Raw genomic sequence first — 14763 nt, forward strand, 5'->3', positions numbered from 1 at the left:
CTTGCTAGCTCATCGGCTGGGATGTCAGGAAAGAACTTTTGTAGTTGTCTTGCTGTTACGCCCTTGTTGACATCTGCAATGTTGTCCAGTCCATAGCAAACCAACTGGTGGGATTGAAGGGTGACTGTGGGAGCCTCCACTCTGATTTTAACAGGTATCTCTTCGTCTCTACGTGGACCTTCATACCCCTCGACCCCATGGACAACAAGAGTGATTTCCTCGCTTCTGAGGTCCAGCTTGCTTGCAGTTTTGTGGGTGATATAGTTTGTGTCTGATGCAAAGTCGATCAACGTCCCAATCTTCTGCCCAGCATTGGCTGTCACCTCAAGGAGCATCATTATGACCGGGTACTCTTGTAGACCACCTTCAATGAGAAGTCTTGAAGGCTTGTTCACTGTGCTGAGGGGTTTTGAGGCGCCGTTCGAGAAAGCATCCCGGCACTGTTTAGCGAGTTCTGGGGAGAGTTTTCTTATGAAGTCCTCCTGGTACTTTTTCTTCCCCAGGATGGCGTCCACTCCTTTCCTGGACGGCACTGCTCTTTGGATCAGCATTGGGGCACAGGTAGTAGTGATGTTCAGGGCACCGTCCAGCCTTGCAGTCTGGATGCCTGCAGAGATAGGTGGGTTTGCAGAATGCCATGTCATCATGGATTTCGAGGCACCTCTCACATGCCCCTTTACGGCAGCATTCCTCTCTGCTGGCTTTAGGGCCTGAAACTGCTTGCAGAAAAAAAGCTTTGTCCTGTGCTTCCCGTCGCCACAGATGACACATCCTGCATAGGCACCATCAGACTTGGTGGATTTTGTTCTAGCGTGTCTTGGCTCAGGTCTTGCTTCCTTTCTCGGCTCCTCGTCCTTCAGTTGCTCGTAAATGCACTATTGCTCCTTCAGGAATGCCAACTGACAGTCAAATCTGTTGTTTGGGAACACGGCACTCGGACCAACAGCCACATAGACAAGCCATTCCTTCTTCAGATTTTCAGGAAGCTCACTTTCAATGGACTTTGTGACCAGCGGATTCTTGATCGCCCCTGTGTCTCCCAAGTCACTTAAATCTTGCAATGCCTTTTCAACTGCTTGAATCAATTCCACTATCTTTTGTGGTTGGTGACTCCTCACAGCTGGGATTTTCTCATCCACAATTTCAATGGCGATGGTGGTTTGGTTTCCAAAGCGATTTCCACGGACACGGGAAAACGTCTTCTGCGGTGTTGTAGGTGGTGCGCCTGAGGTCCCGGGTGATTCTTTAATCCAAGCTGTCCAACAACTGGAATTTCTTCAACTCTCTTGAACCTGTGGGCTCACCTTGCCTTTGCAGCGCTTCCCAATCTTTTCTCCACCTATGGAAATCATGTTTAATGCCAGAGACCTTGGGGAGAGCTGTTGGCCTTAATCTGATGGAGGGCATTGGAGGACTTTACTCACTGCTGAGCGTTTGGTTCGATCCATCCGTCCGTCCGAACCCGTCCGTCGTCACTGCAACAGTGGTGCCGGTTGATTGACACTTGTTGTGGGGGTAGGAACCTGTTGCGGTTTCGCCACCTCTGCATTCTGCCACTCCCTGCCCGCTATCCATTGCGCAATAGTCACCCTGTCACTTAGACACTCAAGGCCTTCTCATGTGTTTTTCATCCTGGTAACGAGCTGGCTGGGTTTGGACGCTGCACACCTGCATCCAGTTTCCAATCTTCACCAGAGCCTTCAAGTACCCTGCTTTGCCACCACTCCTCGCCAGATCTTCCCATAGAATCACCTGATCTGCAGTTGTCTATCGCCCACCGTCGCCACTCGTCTGGATTATTGTTTTGGCTACCAACTTACACACGCCGGGACGCTGACCACTCTTCTGGACCAGATGTATGAATGTACAGTATGAATAACTGGACCTTTGGACCATTAAAACGCTTAGCAGGGCATTAACCTTTTCCAGCGTTGTGCTTTCCAGTTCTTTCTTCTGAAGTCTGTCACCACCACAAAGTCATCAGGTTTCAGTTGTGAAGTGGGCCTTCAGCTGGTTTTGGGAGGGCGGCTGCAACCTGTTCCCATATGATAGACAAAGCAGAAGAGAGTTGTGCACAATATGTTAACATTTTATGTTTGCATAATGCAGTTGAAGGGATTTGATGCCTTGGTTTCTACATGAGGACGAAAACCAAACTATCTCAAAGGGTCTATGGTTGCTTCGTGTTGGTTTTCTAATGTGCATGTACATCAACATTAGAGGCAGGGCTTTTGTCCATGGCAGACCTGTGTCCACACAGCATTTTGCCAACTTGGTTTTAAGTGTGCCATTATCTCGTTCAACAGCCTCTCCACTGGCTGGATGGTAAGTGCAGTGTGTTGTTAAATCAATACCCAGGTATGCGCTTAATTCTGTAATGGCCTCGTTGACAAAATGAGATGCATTGTCGCTTGATATTTTAGTAGGAATGCCCCATCGAGGGATGATTTCAGAAAATAGGGCCTTAGCCACTGATTCAGCGGTTTGTTTACTTGGTGGAAAAACCTCAACCCCCGTGGAAAACATGTCTACCATCACTGACAATGTTTCTTACCTTGAGATGGAGATAACTCTACAAAATCCATCATAATGTGCACAAATGGTCGAGTTTGTGGTGAGTGTGCAGCCTGGCTGGACACTGCCACGGGCCTGCCTATATTGAGTAATTTTTGTCTGTCTTTTGTTTTTTTACTTGAATATACATACAGTATCGCCCACACATTTTTTGATTTGGAAAATGTTTTTCTTGAATTACTGAATAAGTAGCCCCGGAGTCTACCAAAAACATAAATTCTTTCCCTTCCACAATTACTCTTGTAGTTGACATGTCTTTTGTATGAATCTGAAACATCGCATATGTGAGCGGCAGTGGTCTGGGTGTATTCTGTTGCTCTAAATGAGAAATAATGTCGAGCAAGACCGCTGTTGTTCCGCAGTGTGCGTGCGAGGAAGCTGATCTTCATTGCAACATTGTGTCTGTGTGAGATGTGTGTGTGTGTGTGTGTGTGTGTGCATGCAGTTAGTGTTTCTTCATTGCAGGCTGCGGTGTGTGTGTGCGTGTGTTTCACTTCCCTGTTTTGGAGAGGAAGCCCCCCAACATGTGCAAGGTACAGTGAGTATGGTGGCCGTGTCACTGTTATTTTTCATAAACATACCCTGTCAACTGATCCAATGCCAACGTCAACATTGTCTTTTGTTAAAAAAACAAGGCAAAATTGTCTAATCAACCAAAAACGTCTCCTGCAGTACCTCCACGGATCCCCCATGTCCAATAAGAGCGGCTCCTGGGTGGTGCTTTGTTAGTGGACAGCTGTGTTACTGATACGTAAATGGTCAATGGTCCTTTTCTAGTTTTCACACCCATTTTGGTTTAGTGTCTTGTCAAAAGACACATTGACATAGATTACCGGAGCCAGGGTTCGAACAGCTGTTGGCCCCGTTGAAGGAAAACCTGCTCCACCACTTAGCTTGGTCGTCCCGGTTTCACAGTCCGTGTTCAAACTGTATAATGTCAGAGCGGTCAGTTTATCAAGACTACCAGACAGGCCTGCCATATCCAGAATATAGTAAAGGGAAATTGAGAAGAGCTGACTAAAGTTCTTTTTTGGAAACCAAAGATGTTTTCATAAATCCTGGCAGACTGGGGAGATGCAAATATCCATGTTGGGCCATGTTTCAATACTGCATTGTGAATGCAACCTCTCTGAATTGTGGCCGGAAGGTCATCGGTAGTAAAGTGGTAAACCAAGAATCGGTTGGTGTACAGTGAAGCAGGTTATTAAAATTAAAAATGCAATCTAAGTTGCTTTGGAGTAATGTAATGATATAATAAGTGATCTTGGCTGTGAGTAGGAGTGGGCTGCTTGATAAATAAGTCACATGCTCTGTGCAAGCAAGTCAAGTTCTCTCATAAAACCAAGAGAACTTTCTTTATGGAGCTGGATTTGTAGACACAAGAATTTCCTGGTCTAGAAGGAAAGGAAGGAAGACAAACTAACATAGTTGAAACATAAAAATACTCTACCAGTCAAATATTAATAGGATTTAAAGTTAGAGTCCAAAGTTAGAAAAACTAGAGATCAAGAAGAAAAAGAGATGATTTTAGTCTCATGGGAGACTAGTTAGCGCATGCATTTGAATATGTGATGTTAGTATTTCAAGAATATACCAAAGGTATACAACATTGTCTGGATAATGAGTCAATGTAGGATTCCCATTGCATTTTCTACCTCTCTGAGCGAATCTGGTGGAGAACCAGGGAGGATCAGTAGAGAGGAGAAATTGAAGGGGTGGAGAGGTCTGTTTTTTTTAGAGGTGAAACCTGTGGGTTTCCTCTAATTTTAAACCACTGATCCATTGCGTATGTAGAATACTTCCTGTTACGTAGGCTGGTTGCAACACAAAAGCTTTTTCCACAATCATGGAGGAGGGGGTTTATCACATAAAAGTGTGACCAAGATTTAGACTGTTAAGGTGGAAAATTAAGCCTCCTCAAAAAACCAATAGTTATTTATTTAACATTGACGTATTTGGTCATGGAGTTTAATAGAAATCTTGAAATACATTCTCTCACTTAAACAAGATTAAGACAGATATTTTACAAGTCAGAGATGGACCTAAATGCAGAGTCACAGGGAGGAACAGAGGGATGTTTAATGGTGATTTCGACGAGTGCAATACCGCCCCCCTGCTCGGATTCTCTGGCCAAACCATCTTCACACCAACTTGAACTCTTTCACTTGGGGTAAACTTGGAGTAAAGCCTAGTTTATGCCTCTTCGTCTTCAGCAAAACTCAAGGACACGCAAACGCAAGAGCCCCTTGCGCGCTCCTTGTGTGCCTTTTCACCCCTCCTTGCGTGCGTCGACCCATTTTTCTAGACTAGCGTCAAAAGCTACGTAAGCCTCCTGGAGCCCGCAAGGCTGTGATTGGTCTGATAACTATATCCTTTCTGGAGTCTCACATTTCCGGTTTCATAGCATAATACCGGCATTATTAAAATGAAGATTTTTTACAAGAGAATTGAAGAGCTTTATGTGACCATGTTACGGCCTGCCTATCGTGCCTAGGGGTGCACGGGCGTAACATAAAAATGTTGGATAAAAGGTAGGCTTGGCAAAGGTGGAACGGCAGAGATAAATAAGGGGTGCGCAAAGTTTCAACAAAAGTAAATACAATGTATTAACTTATTTATCACAAAAGACATTTGATCTGTGCATTGAAATGTATTTGTAAATCCTTCTGTGTGCATATGTAAATCGAAAACATTTGTCAATCGTATACATTTGTGAAGCTTACAGTTTGCTCTGTGCGCATTTGCAGACTGAGCCTGATCTGACCCCATAGGATCCCACTCCCGGGATGGACAGACTACAATGGATGCCAGGTGTACAGAATGAACAATGTATAATACATTCAATTACTATGACAGAAATGATTCAAGTAATTGTGAGTAGCAAGCCAGGCGCACGGCAGGACCACTGCAGGGACAACCACCATCCACAGAATCCTGTACAAAGCACAAATACTTTAGGAGAGGGTAATGTTGGTTTATGATTGGAGTAATATGATTCATATTCAAAATAATAATGATGATCCATTCAGCAGCAGGTGTCGGCAGGGCCACGACAGGTGTCAGGACCAGGGTCCAGAAGGAACTACCATCTATGGACACCTGCTAGGGGGGAAAGCACGAAAAAACTCTGGAAAGTCCCCCGGCAGTCTAAGCCTATAGCAGCTTAACTAAGGGCTAGTCCGGGCTAACCTGAGCCAGGCCTAACTATAAGCAAAATCGAAGAGGAAAGTTCAAGTGGGAGCTGAACATCAGTTCCATCACAAAGAAGGCTCAGCAGAGGTTGTTCTTCCTGAGGCAGCTGAAGAAATTCAACCTGCCAAAGACGATGATGATCCACTTCTACACGGCCATCATCGAGTCCATCCTCTGCTCCTCAATCACCATCTGGTACGCTGCAGCCACAGCCGAGGACAAGGGCAGGCTGCAGCGTGTCATCCGCTCTGCAGAGAGGGTGATTGGCTGCAATCTGCGCAGTGATGTTACAAGTACAATTTAAGTGCTGCAATTTGTTAGTCTTTAGTCGAGGTAGAGTCTGAAGAGGTGTGTCTTTAGTTTGCGGCGGAAGATGTGAAGGGTCTCTGCGGTCCTGGTGTCTTCAGAGAGCTCGTTCCACCATTTCGGCGCAAGGACAGCAAAGAGTGGAGATCTAGTCGAGTGTTTTGCTCTCAGTGAGGGAGGGACGAGTAGTTTTGCAGATGCAGAGCGGAGAGTGCGGGTTGGGATGTAGGGTTTGACCATGTCCTGGATGTAAGCTGGGCCCGATCCATTCAGAGCATGGTACGTGAGCACCAATGTTTTGAACTGGATGCGGGCAGCCACCGGTAGCCAGTGAAGAGAGCGGAGGAGTGGAATAGTTTGGGAGAATTTCGGAAGGTTGAAGACCAGTCGAGCTGCTGCATTCTGAATGAGCTGCAGAGGTCGAATGGTGGTGGCAGGGAGACCAGCCAGGAGGGAGTTGCAGTAGTCCAGGCGGGAGATGACAAGAGCCTGAATCAGTACCTGCGCTGCCTTCTGAGTGAGAAGGGGACACTGCACATGTCACTTTAACTGTGATTTATCACTTTGTCGTCACTCGTCACTTGTTTGCTAGTGCACTTTATGCTTAATATTTTTTAAACTTTTTAAATATTTTAAATTTTTAACTTTATTCCCTTGTTTTATACTAACCCATAGCCTTATTCTACTAACCCATTGCATTAGCATTTCATTTTACTTTATTTTATTACTTGTGCACTGCTGTTTGTTGTCTATTGTCACACTGTCTACTGTCGCGCACCAACCGGCAAGACAAATTCCTTGTATGTTTGACATATTTTGGTAATAAATGTTACCTGATTTAAGCTTTATCTTAAAAGAGCTGACCGAATCTGCCCCCCGGACTGAAAGTGGAAGTTGGTTCCACAAAAGAGGAGCTTGATAACTGAAGGCTCTGGCTCCCATTCTACTTTTTAAAACCCTAGGAACAACAAGTAACCCAGCATCTATGGCGCGCAGCTGCCTTGTAGGGCAATACGGTCTTACAAGCTCTTGAAGATAAGACGGTGCCTCACCAGCAAGTGCCTTGTAGGTGAGGGGAAGTACCTTAAATTCTATTCTTGATTTAACAGGGAGCCAGTACAGAAGTTAATACAGGAGTAATACGAACCCTTTTCTTCTTCTTGTTAATACATGTGCTGCAGCATTCTGAATCAACTGGAGAGGCTTAAGAGATTTACAAGAGCAGTCCGATAACAAAGAATTACAGTAGTCCAGTCTGGAAGTGACAAATTTCTGAACTAATTTTTCTGCATCAGTTTGAGACAGGAAGTCCCTGATTTTTGATATATTATGTAGATGGGAAAAAGGCAGTCCTTGAAGTCTTCTTTATATGAGTTGAAGGTCATATCCTGGTCAAAGAGAACTCAGAGATTCCTGACGGTGCTGCTGGGTACCAGAGCAATTCCATCCATAAAAAGTATCACAAGACAGCTGACTTCGAATAAGCAGTGGGCCTATCAAGATAACTTTTTTTTTTAGTTTAGCATTAGGAAGTGGCCGGTCATCCAAGTTTTGATGTCTCCAAGACATTCTTGAAGTCTAACAAGCTGGTCGGTCTCTGGTTTGATTGACAGATACAGTTGAGTATCGTGCATAACGATGGAAGTTTATGCAGAGTTTCCTAATAAGATTGCCCAAAGGAAGCATATAGAGGGTAAATAAAATCGGTCCAAGTACAGAACCTTGTGGGACACCGTGACCAACATGGGTGATCTTCGAGGATTCACCGTTTACAAGCACAAACTAGGATCGATCTGATAAAATATATGATAGGATTTAAACCAGCTGAGTGAAGTTCCTCTGATACCAATCAAATGTTCTAGTCCCTGCAACAGGATACAATGGTCCATGGTATCAAATGCGGCACTGAGGTCCAGCAAGACAAGCAAAGAGATGAGTCATTGGTCCGATGCAAGTGGAAGATCATTTGTAATTTTCACCAGTACTGTTTCTGTGCTATGATGCACTTGAAATCCTGACTGTAAATCCTCGAACAAAGTATTGTTTTGTAGAAAGTCACATCATTGATTTGCGACTGATTTCTCAAGGATCTTAGAGAGGAAGGGAAGATTAGAGAAAGGTCTGTAGCTAGCCAACACCTCTGGAGCAAGAGTAGGTTTAATTACAGCTACCTTGGAGGACTGTGGTACATGTCCTGTCAACAAAGACAGATTCATAATATCTAGTAAAGACGTGCTAACTAAAGGAAAAACTTCCTTAAGCAGCTTAGTCTGAATCGGATCCAAGAGACAAGTAGAAGATTTTTTTTAATCTAAAGGACTATGAAAAGGATTCACATTCAATTCGAATGTAATTTTCTTATGCGTGCCTATGTTGCAATTGCTCTATTTATATATTTAAAGAAAAGGAAGTGACGCAAAACATAGTATATTCTGAAATTTTGAGTAAATTCTGACTTGTTGGTAGCCTAAGACACGTTTTTTTTGGAATAAGTGAATGTTTCTCTTACTTGCCACCCCTCACTTCAACTAATTTCCCATGTGACTGACCCACATAGAGATGACCCGTAAAGCACTACATGTTATTTTTAGATTTCAGAGAAAGGCACTCGTTGCTCTTCTGCAGTTTCTGTATTTTGTTTTGCAGCTATTTTGGCAGACTGACGTTGTCTCAAAAGGTTTTACACTGACAAGGTGTCAAAATGAATATCCATGTTTGTGTGTGTGTGTGTGTGTGTAAGTATCTCTATGGGGTTCTGTTTGTGCACTGAGGTGTGGAATGGGGTTGTGTTGAATGTGCTCATGGGATAACACAGTCATAACGATGTTTTGTGTGTAGGATGTGTGGTTTGTAAGATCCTCCTTGTGTGTGGGTCTCTCCTCCTCATCAAATCTCCATTCACTCACACTGAGTGACATCACTGGAGTTTCCCATTAGATAACTAGTTTAAAAAGAGCCACTCGCTGAGCAACAGCAGAATGAAAAAGACAGTTCTCTATATTGCTTCGAAGAGCTCAACTTTACTTGAAGTGATAAAAGCAAGTCATTTAAAACAATGGAAAGTGAATGCAAGGTTTTACTGGACGCAACTGTCCACTCTGTCAGGAGGGAAACCATCCGAGTGAACCCAAGCTCCAAGCAAACCACTAGCCTGCTGGTGTTCATACTCTGCCTCGCGGCTGCTGCTTCTGTTGTCCTTGTTTTCCACAGACATGCCAAGGTGGGAACACAAGTCTTACACTAATATCTGAATTATTGGAGGGGCGGGTGTCTCTTACTGCCGACCCACCTGAACCCAGCCATCCTGTAACAGTCTCTCTATCCTTCCCTTCTTGAAATAGGGCCATGGACAAGATGAAGACAGTTTTGGTGAGAACCTTTACTCTAATTAAGACTTTTGTTGTATTCTAGAAGTGAAAAATTAGAGCGGTTGTGGGTTGTTTTGTAAACCTCTGTCTTCACTTCCTTACAGGTCTTCGCCACACATTAAGGCAGATTGCAAATGTGAGAGCAGCCATTCATTTAGTTGGTAAATATAAGCAATTGATTCAGTATCAAATAATGCCTTGGTCTGTTTGATACTTATCAGAGTGAGTGAGAAAATTGATTGCAGATGTATTTTCAATTATTTTAGTCTTCTCACACCATTAGCTTTTTGAGGGCGTTTGATTTAGTATTTTAAGGCTTCTTGATTTAGCCTCTTCAGGAAGTTCTTTGGAATTAACTTTTTTTTAATTTTCAAGGATAACATTCTTTTGAATCCCCCTATCCATGATGTTTGTCACAATAGTCAGTTATTTTCTCCATCTTTATCTCTCAATCCTCTTCAACAGGACACTACAACTCTGCTGTGAATTCCTCAGCGGAATGGAAGGATAAGGTGGACCAATCCCATTATCAAGGAGGGCTAGAACTCAAGAACAACCAAATTGTGATTCCTCAAAATGGCCTCTACTTTGTTTACAGTCAAGCGTCCTTCCGGGTCAATTGCAGCAGCAGTGATGCTGATGACGCCAGCTTGCAGCCAATTGTCCACGTGAGTCACACTGTGAAGCGCAGGTCCAAGTCGTTAGGGAATAAGGACTTGACCATCCTGCACTCCATCCGCAGTGTATGCCAAATGAAAGCCAGCAGTAATCCAGATGAAGAGGGGAACTGGTTCTCCTCTGTTTACATGGGAGCTGTGTTCAACCTGATGAAAGGGGACAGACTAAGGACCGTGATGGGGGAGAAGATGCTGCAGGGCCTGGAGGACGAAACAGGGAAGACATTCTTTGGTGTGTTTGCTTTGTGAGGATAGCTTATTGAAATGTAGAAGGCTCTACTGTGAAGCGATACTGACTGCACAGACCAGCCAGTGCAACCTACAGACAAAATGTTCAGCCATTTATCAAATCAGCCAATTATTAAATCAGTTTGAAAGTAAACTGAGCTCAGTTACCTGTTTTAATGAACAACGGGCTAACTGTAATGTATTACCACACATTATATATATATATTTATGAGGTCTATTTCATATACTACGTACTCACCCTAGTATTGATACCTTTTGACAGGGCTGCAATACTCAAACTGCTTCGTATATATTGTTTCACTACAGGCTGACAGAAGTGGATTTTTAAAGTATGTGTATATAACTTTTGATAACATTTCGATATTTTTATTTATTTACGTTTGTTATTTATGTTATTATTTGTATTGGAATATAAAATGTTATCCAAGTTATTATTTATTAAACATAATCAGTTTCCTATTCGGTGGGGTGGCACGGGGGTGTGGTGGTTAGCACTGTTGCCTCACAGCAAGAAGGTCCTGGGTTCGATTCCGCCCAGTGGCCTTTCTGTGTGGAGTCTGCATGTTCTCCCCGTGTCTGCGTGGGTTCTTTCCGGGTTCTCCAGCTTCCTCCCACAGTCCAAAGACATGCTCTGGGGATCAGGTTAATTGGGGACTTTAAATTGCCCGTAGATGTGTGAGTGTGAATGGTCTCTGTGTTAGCCCTGCGATTGGCTGGCGACCAATCCAGGATGTACCCTGTCTATCGCCCGAAGTTGGCTTTGATGGACTCCAGCCCCCCCGCGACCCTGTGTGCAGGATAAGCGGTTTCACAATGGATGGATGGATGGATGGAGTTTCCTATTCGTATATTCATACAGTTTTTGTGATATTTTCAAATAACACCACTGTGTCTGCAGTGCTGTGAAAACATTTGAATAAAAAATCATTCTATAAACGAAACTACGCATGAGTCATTTTTTAGAACTAGAATGCGGAACTAAAGAAAGAAACCTACAGTTAGCTGAATGCAGGGTCTGTTGAAGGTAGGAGGAACACATTTCCTTCAATTATGCCGGTGTCGGGGGGGGTTATTTATTATTTGCTCTCGTTAAGGGGAGTTTAGAACATGACGTATAACAAACTGTTAAAAATATTACTAACAGAATAAAATGAAAGATAATATCCGATAAAATAGTCACACACTTGCTGTTGACGACTATGATGCATATTGTCCAGAACGCCTCACAGCAAGAAGGTCCTGGGTTTGAATCCGCCCAGTGGCCTTTCTGTGTGGAGTCTGTATGTTCTCCCCGTGTCTGCGTGGGTTCTCTTCAGGTACTACGGCTTCCTCCCACAGTCCAAAGACATGCTCTGGGGATCAGGTTGATTGGGGACTCTAAATTGCCCATAGGTGTGTGGATGTGAAAGGTTGTTTTTCTCTGTGTTAGCCCTGCGATTGGCTGGCGACCAGACCAGGGTGAACCCTGTCTCTCGCCCGAAGTTGGCTGGGATAGACTCCTGCGACCCTGTGTGCAGGATAAGCGTTTTGACGATGGATGGACCAGATGAGTACAAAAACAATGGAAAATGTCAAGTGATTAATGGCATGAGGTGCGCCTTCAATAGTTTCTTAAATCACAGAACATTGCCTGCATAAGTTAGAGTTGGGAGTAACGTGTTACAAAGTAACGCATTACTGTAATTCCACTACTTTTAGCGGCAACAAGCATGTAACAAAGTATTTTTTTAAATAAATTAACGCAGTTACAATTACTGAAATTTAAATGAGTTCGTTACGCGCGTTACTCTCTTTTGCGAAAAATGAACACTTGCAGACAAGAACACAAGATAGGCCTACTTTAGCTGCTTCTGATCTGACATCGCAGGACCTTGGCGCAATGATACACCAATCGAATCAATCAATGAGCATTAAACCACATCATGGCCGACAGTGCGGACAGAATGAGCTTTCTCTCGTCGTATGGAAATTACTTTTCGCTCGTCGAAAGTAAAGACAAAAATGTAGTGGTGAGTTGTAAATTATGTGCAGGTGCAAAGACCCTATCCACATCTAAGAATAGCAATTCCAATCTTATGAAGCACCTGTTGAAACAACACGCTTCGGCAAAGCTAGTAGCGAAAGACCCCAGCCCTATGGATGCTGAAGGCGCCATTCCATGCAAACAACCATGGCTAGACTTTACACGGACTGCAGTGCAGCCAATAAGCCAGGCAGAGCTGAATAAATTGATTGCTAGGTATGTTGTCGATGACATACATCCTCTGTCAACTGTCAAGTCAGTTGCCTTCAGGCAACTAATAAGCAAAATTCTGGTGATAAATGGAGGCTCGGGGCAAATGTGCAGGAAGACGTTTTCCAGCTATTTAGACAGAGAATATGCGAAAATGCAGGTTCGAGCTAAAAAAAAACATTTGAGGGTTTACAACATGTCTCTACCACAGCAGACATCTGGACTGCTTACAATAAAAGCTTTTTAGGTGTAACTGCACACTGGATTAATCCGAACAACATGCTACGTGGGAAATCAGCCCTGGCATGCCAGAGATTCAAGGGCCGACATTCGTATGACATTATTGCAACCGAAATAGACAACATCCACTCAGCCTATGGCCTATCTTTCAAAGTGACAGCAACTGTTGGCTCTAATTTTGTCAAGGCGTTTCAAATGTACCAGCCACCTGAGCCAGACACTGAAGATCATTTGGAGGAGGATGAGGCGACTTTTACAAACATTGGGGATGTGCTAGATAATGCTGTCGATGTCAATGACGTGGTTTTACCCCCGTATTACAGATACGCATCGCACACATTGAACCTCATCTCATGCACTGATGTTGATAAGTGGCTAATGTCAAAGTCAGAAACGAAATCTATCACAGAAATGCTACCACAAAATGCGCAAGGCTGTGGAACAAGCAAGTCGGTCAACGGTGGCTTCGGAGATTGTCAACGACGTTATTGCTAAGAAGCTGCTTGTACCTTGCACCAGCAGGTGGAATTAGTTCTATGATGCGGTAGCTCGAATTTCTGAGATACCTATGGCCGAATTGAATACAATATCCTCCCAACTTCAGATGAAATGCATCATTGAAAGGGAACATCAGGGCCCGTATCCCTAAAGAATTTTTGTGCAAAAAGTGGCTCCTAGCGGCCAAATTCTAAGAAAATTCATGAGTCATGACGTTTTCTTAGAATTTCCCCTAAAAGTGACACGAAAATCCCAGTTAATATAAAAGCTATTCCTCAAGATTCCTAGTGCTTAAAAGGGCTCCTGAGGCGAGATCTGCTAAGAGCAGGGAAGAGGACTTTTAGTGGCTTAGGAGTTCCCCTAAGCAGCTGCACAAAATGGCCGGAGAGATGTCCTGCAAACACTGGATGACAGGGAATTATTGAGACGCTACAGATTGGATCGTGCAGGAATCATGTTTGTGGTGGATCTCCTTAGAGATGCAATTACTTCACCAACTCGACGCCACAACGCTATTCCACCGTAGAAAGTAATCACAATCCTGAGGTATTTGGCAACAGGGATTTTGCAACAATGCAGCAGTGATGACTTGGGTCTGTCTCAATCCTCCGTCAGCAGAGTCACCCAAACACTGACAGCTTTGTCACAACTTAATATTGTGACACAATTTGTTTCATTCAGCACATAAAAGGGCATTTATGGACATTGCAGGATTCCCTGGCGTTGTGGGTGTAATGGATGTAATGGGTGATGGAACACATGTGAGAATAATTGCGCCATCAGAGGACGAGGTTATCTTTGTTAACAGGAAGAATTTCCACAGCATCAATGTGCAAATAGTGTTCAATGTGGCCTGTAAGATTTTGGACATTGTGGCTAAATGGCCAGGCTCCACACATGATGCGAGAATGCTCTCCGAGAGTGGCATCAGACAGCTTTTTGAGAGACGCTATGTGCCAGCTAATTGCCACTTGTTAGGGGACAGTGGCTACCCATGCAAACCATGGCTCCTTACACCTTACCTCCAGCCACGCCAAGGGCCCCAACTAAACTATAACAGGTAGGCAAACAATACAAAAATCATGGAAATGAAATGCAAGCAATATGTTAGAGCATCCAAGTAGTGCAATATTTCCATCAAATAATTAAAGGTCTGTATTCTATTGTAGGGCCCACAAGACAACAAGAGCGGTGGTGGAGCGTGGCATAGGCCAGCTTAAGAGGCGCTTTCATGTTCTCCACGGAGAGGTGCGGCTGAGGCCTGAAAAAGTCAGCAAAGTCATCATAGCCTGTGCAATATTACACAATATGGTGGTGAAGAAGATATTCACATTCCACAGGGGATCCTAGCCCAGAGTGGACTGCCTTACAGGGCAAACTTCACAAATTTACATTTCAGGCAAGCTGTAGCCCCATGTCATTTGAG

At 43.9% G+C, this 14763-nt stretch overlaps 1 protein-coding gene across 2 annotated transcripts; it reads left to right on the forward strand.

Moving 5' to 3' along the window:
- The first annotated feature begins 9007 nt into the window (after positions 1 to 9007).
- tnfa (tumor necrosis factor a (TNF superfamily, member 2)) lies at positions 9008 to 11307 on the forward strand. 2 transcript variants are annotated; one of them, XM_078081280.1, is made up of 5 exons: positions 9008 to 9292; positions 9414 to 9441; positions 9545 to 9601; positions 9906 to 10108; positions 10183 to 11307. In XM_078081280.1, the coding sequence occupies exons 1-5, from the start codon at positions 9128 to 9130 to the stop codon at positions 10207 to 10209; spliced, it is 480 nt and encodes a 159-aa protein (XP_077937406.1). In that variant the 5' UTR covers positions 9008 to 9127; the 3' UTR covers positions 10210 to 11307. The 2 variants fall into 2 exon arrangements, with proteins under 2 accessions (XP_077937406.1, XP_040043931.1); XM_040187997.2 differs by having other exon boundaries at positions 9906 to 11307.
- The last annotated feature ends 3456 nt before the right edge of the window (positions 11308 to 14763 follow it).

This window comes from Gasterosteus aculeatus, chromosome 10 (assembly GCF_964276395.1).
Source record: "Gasterosteus aculeatus chromosome 10, fGasAcu3.hap1.1, whole genome shotgun sequence".
In the NCBI taxonomy this organism is placed as follows: domain Eukaryota; kingdom Metazoa; phylum Chordata; class Actinopteri; order Perciformes; family Gasterosteidae; genus Gasterosteus; species Gasterosteus aculeatus.

Coding starts and splice junctions, on each gene's coding strand:
- tnfa (XM_040187997.2), top strand. CDS start 9,128: ATGGAAAGTGAATGCAAGGTTTTACTGGACGCAACTGTCCACTCTGTC. Junction 9,293..9,413: donor TTTTCCACAGACATGCCAAG/GTGGGAACACAA, acceptor TTCTTGAAATAG/GGCCATGGACAAGATGAAGA. Junction 9,602..9,905: donor AGCAGCCATTCATTTAGTTG/GTAAATATAAGC, acceptor CCTCTTCAACAG/GACACTACAACTCTGCTGTG.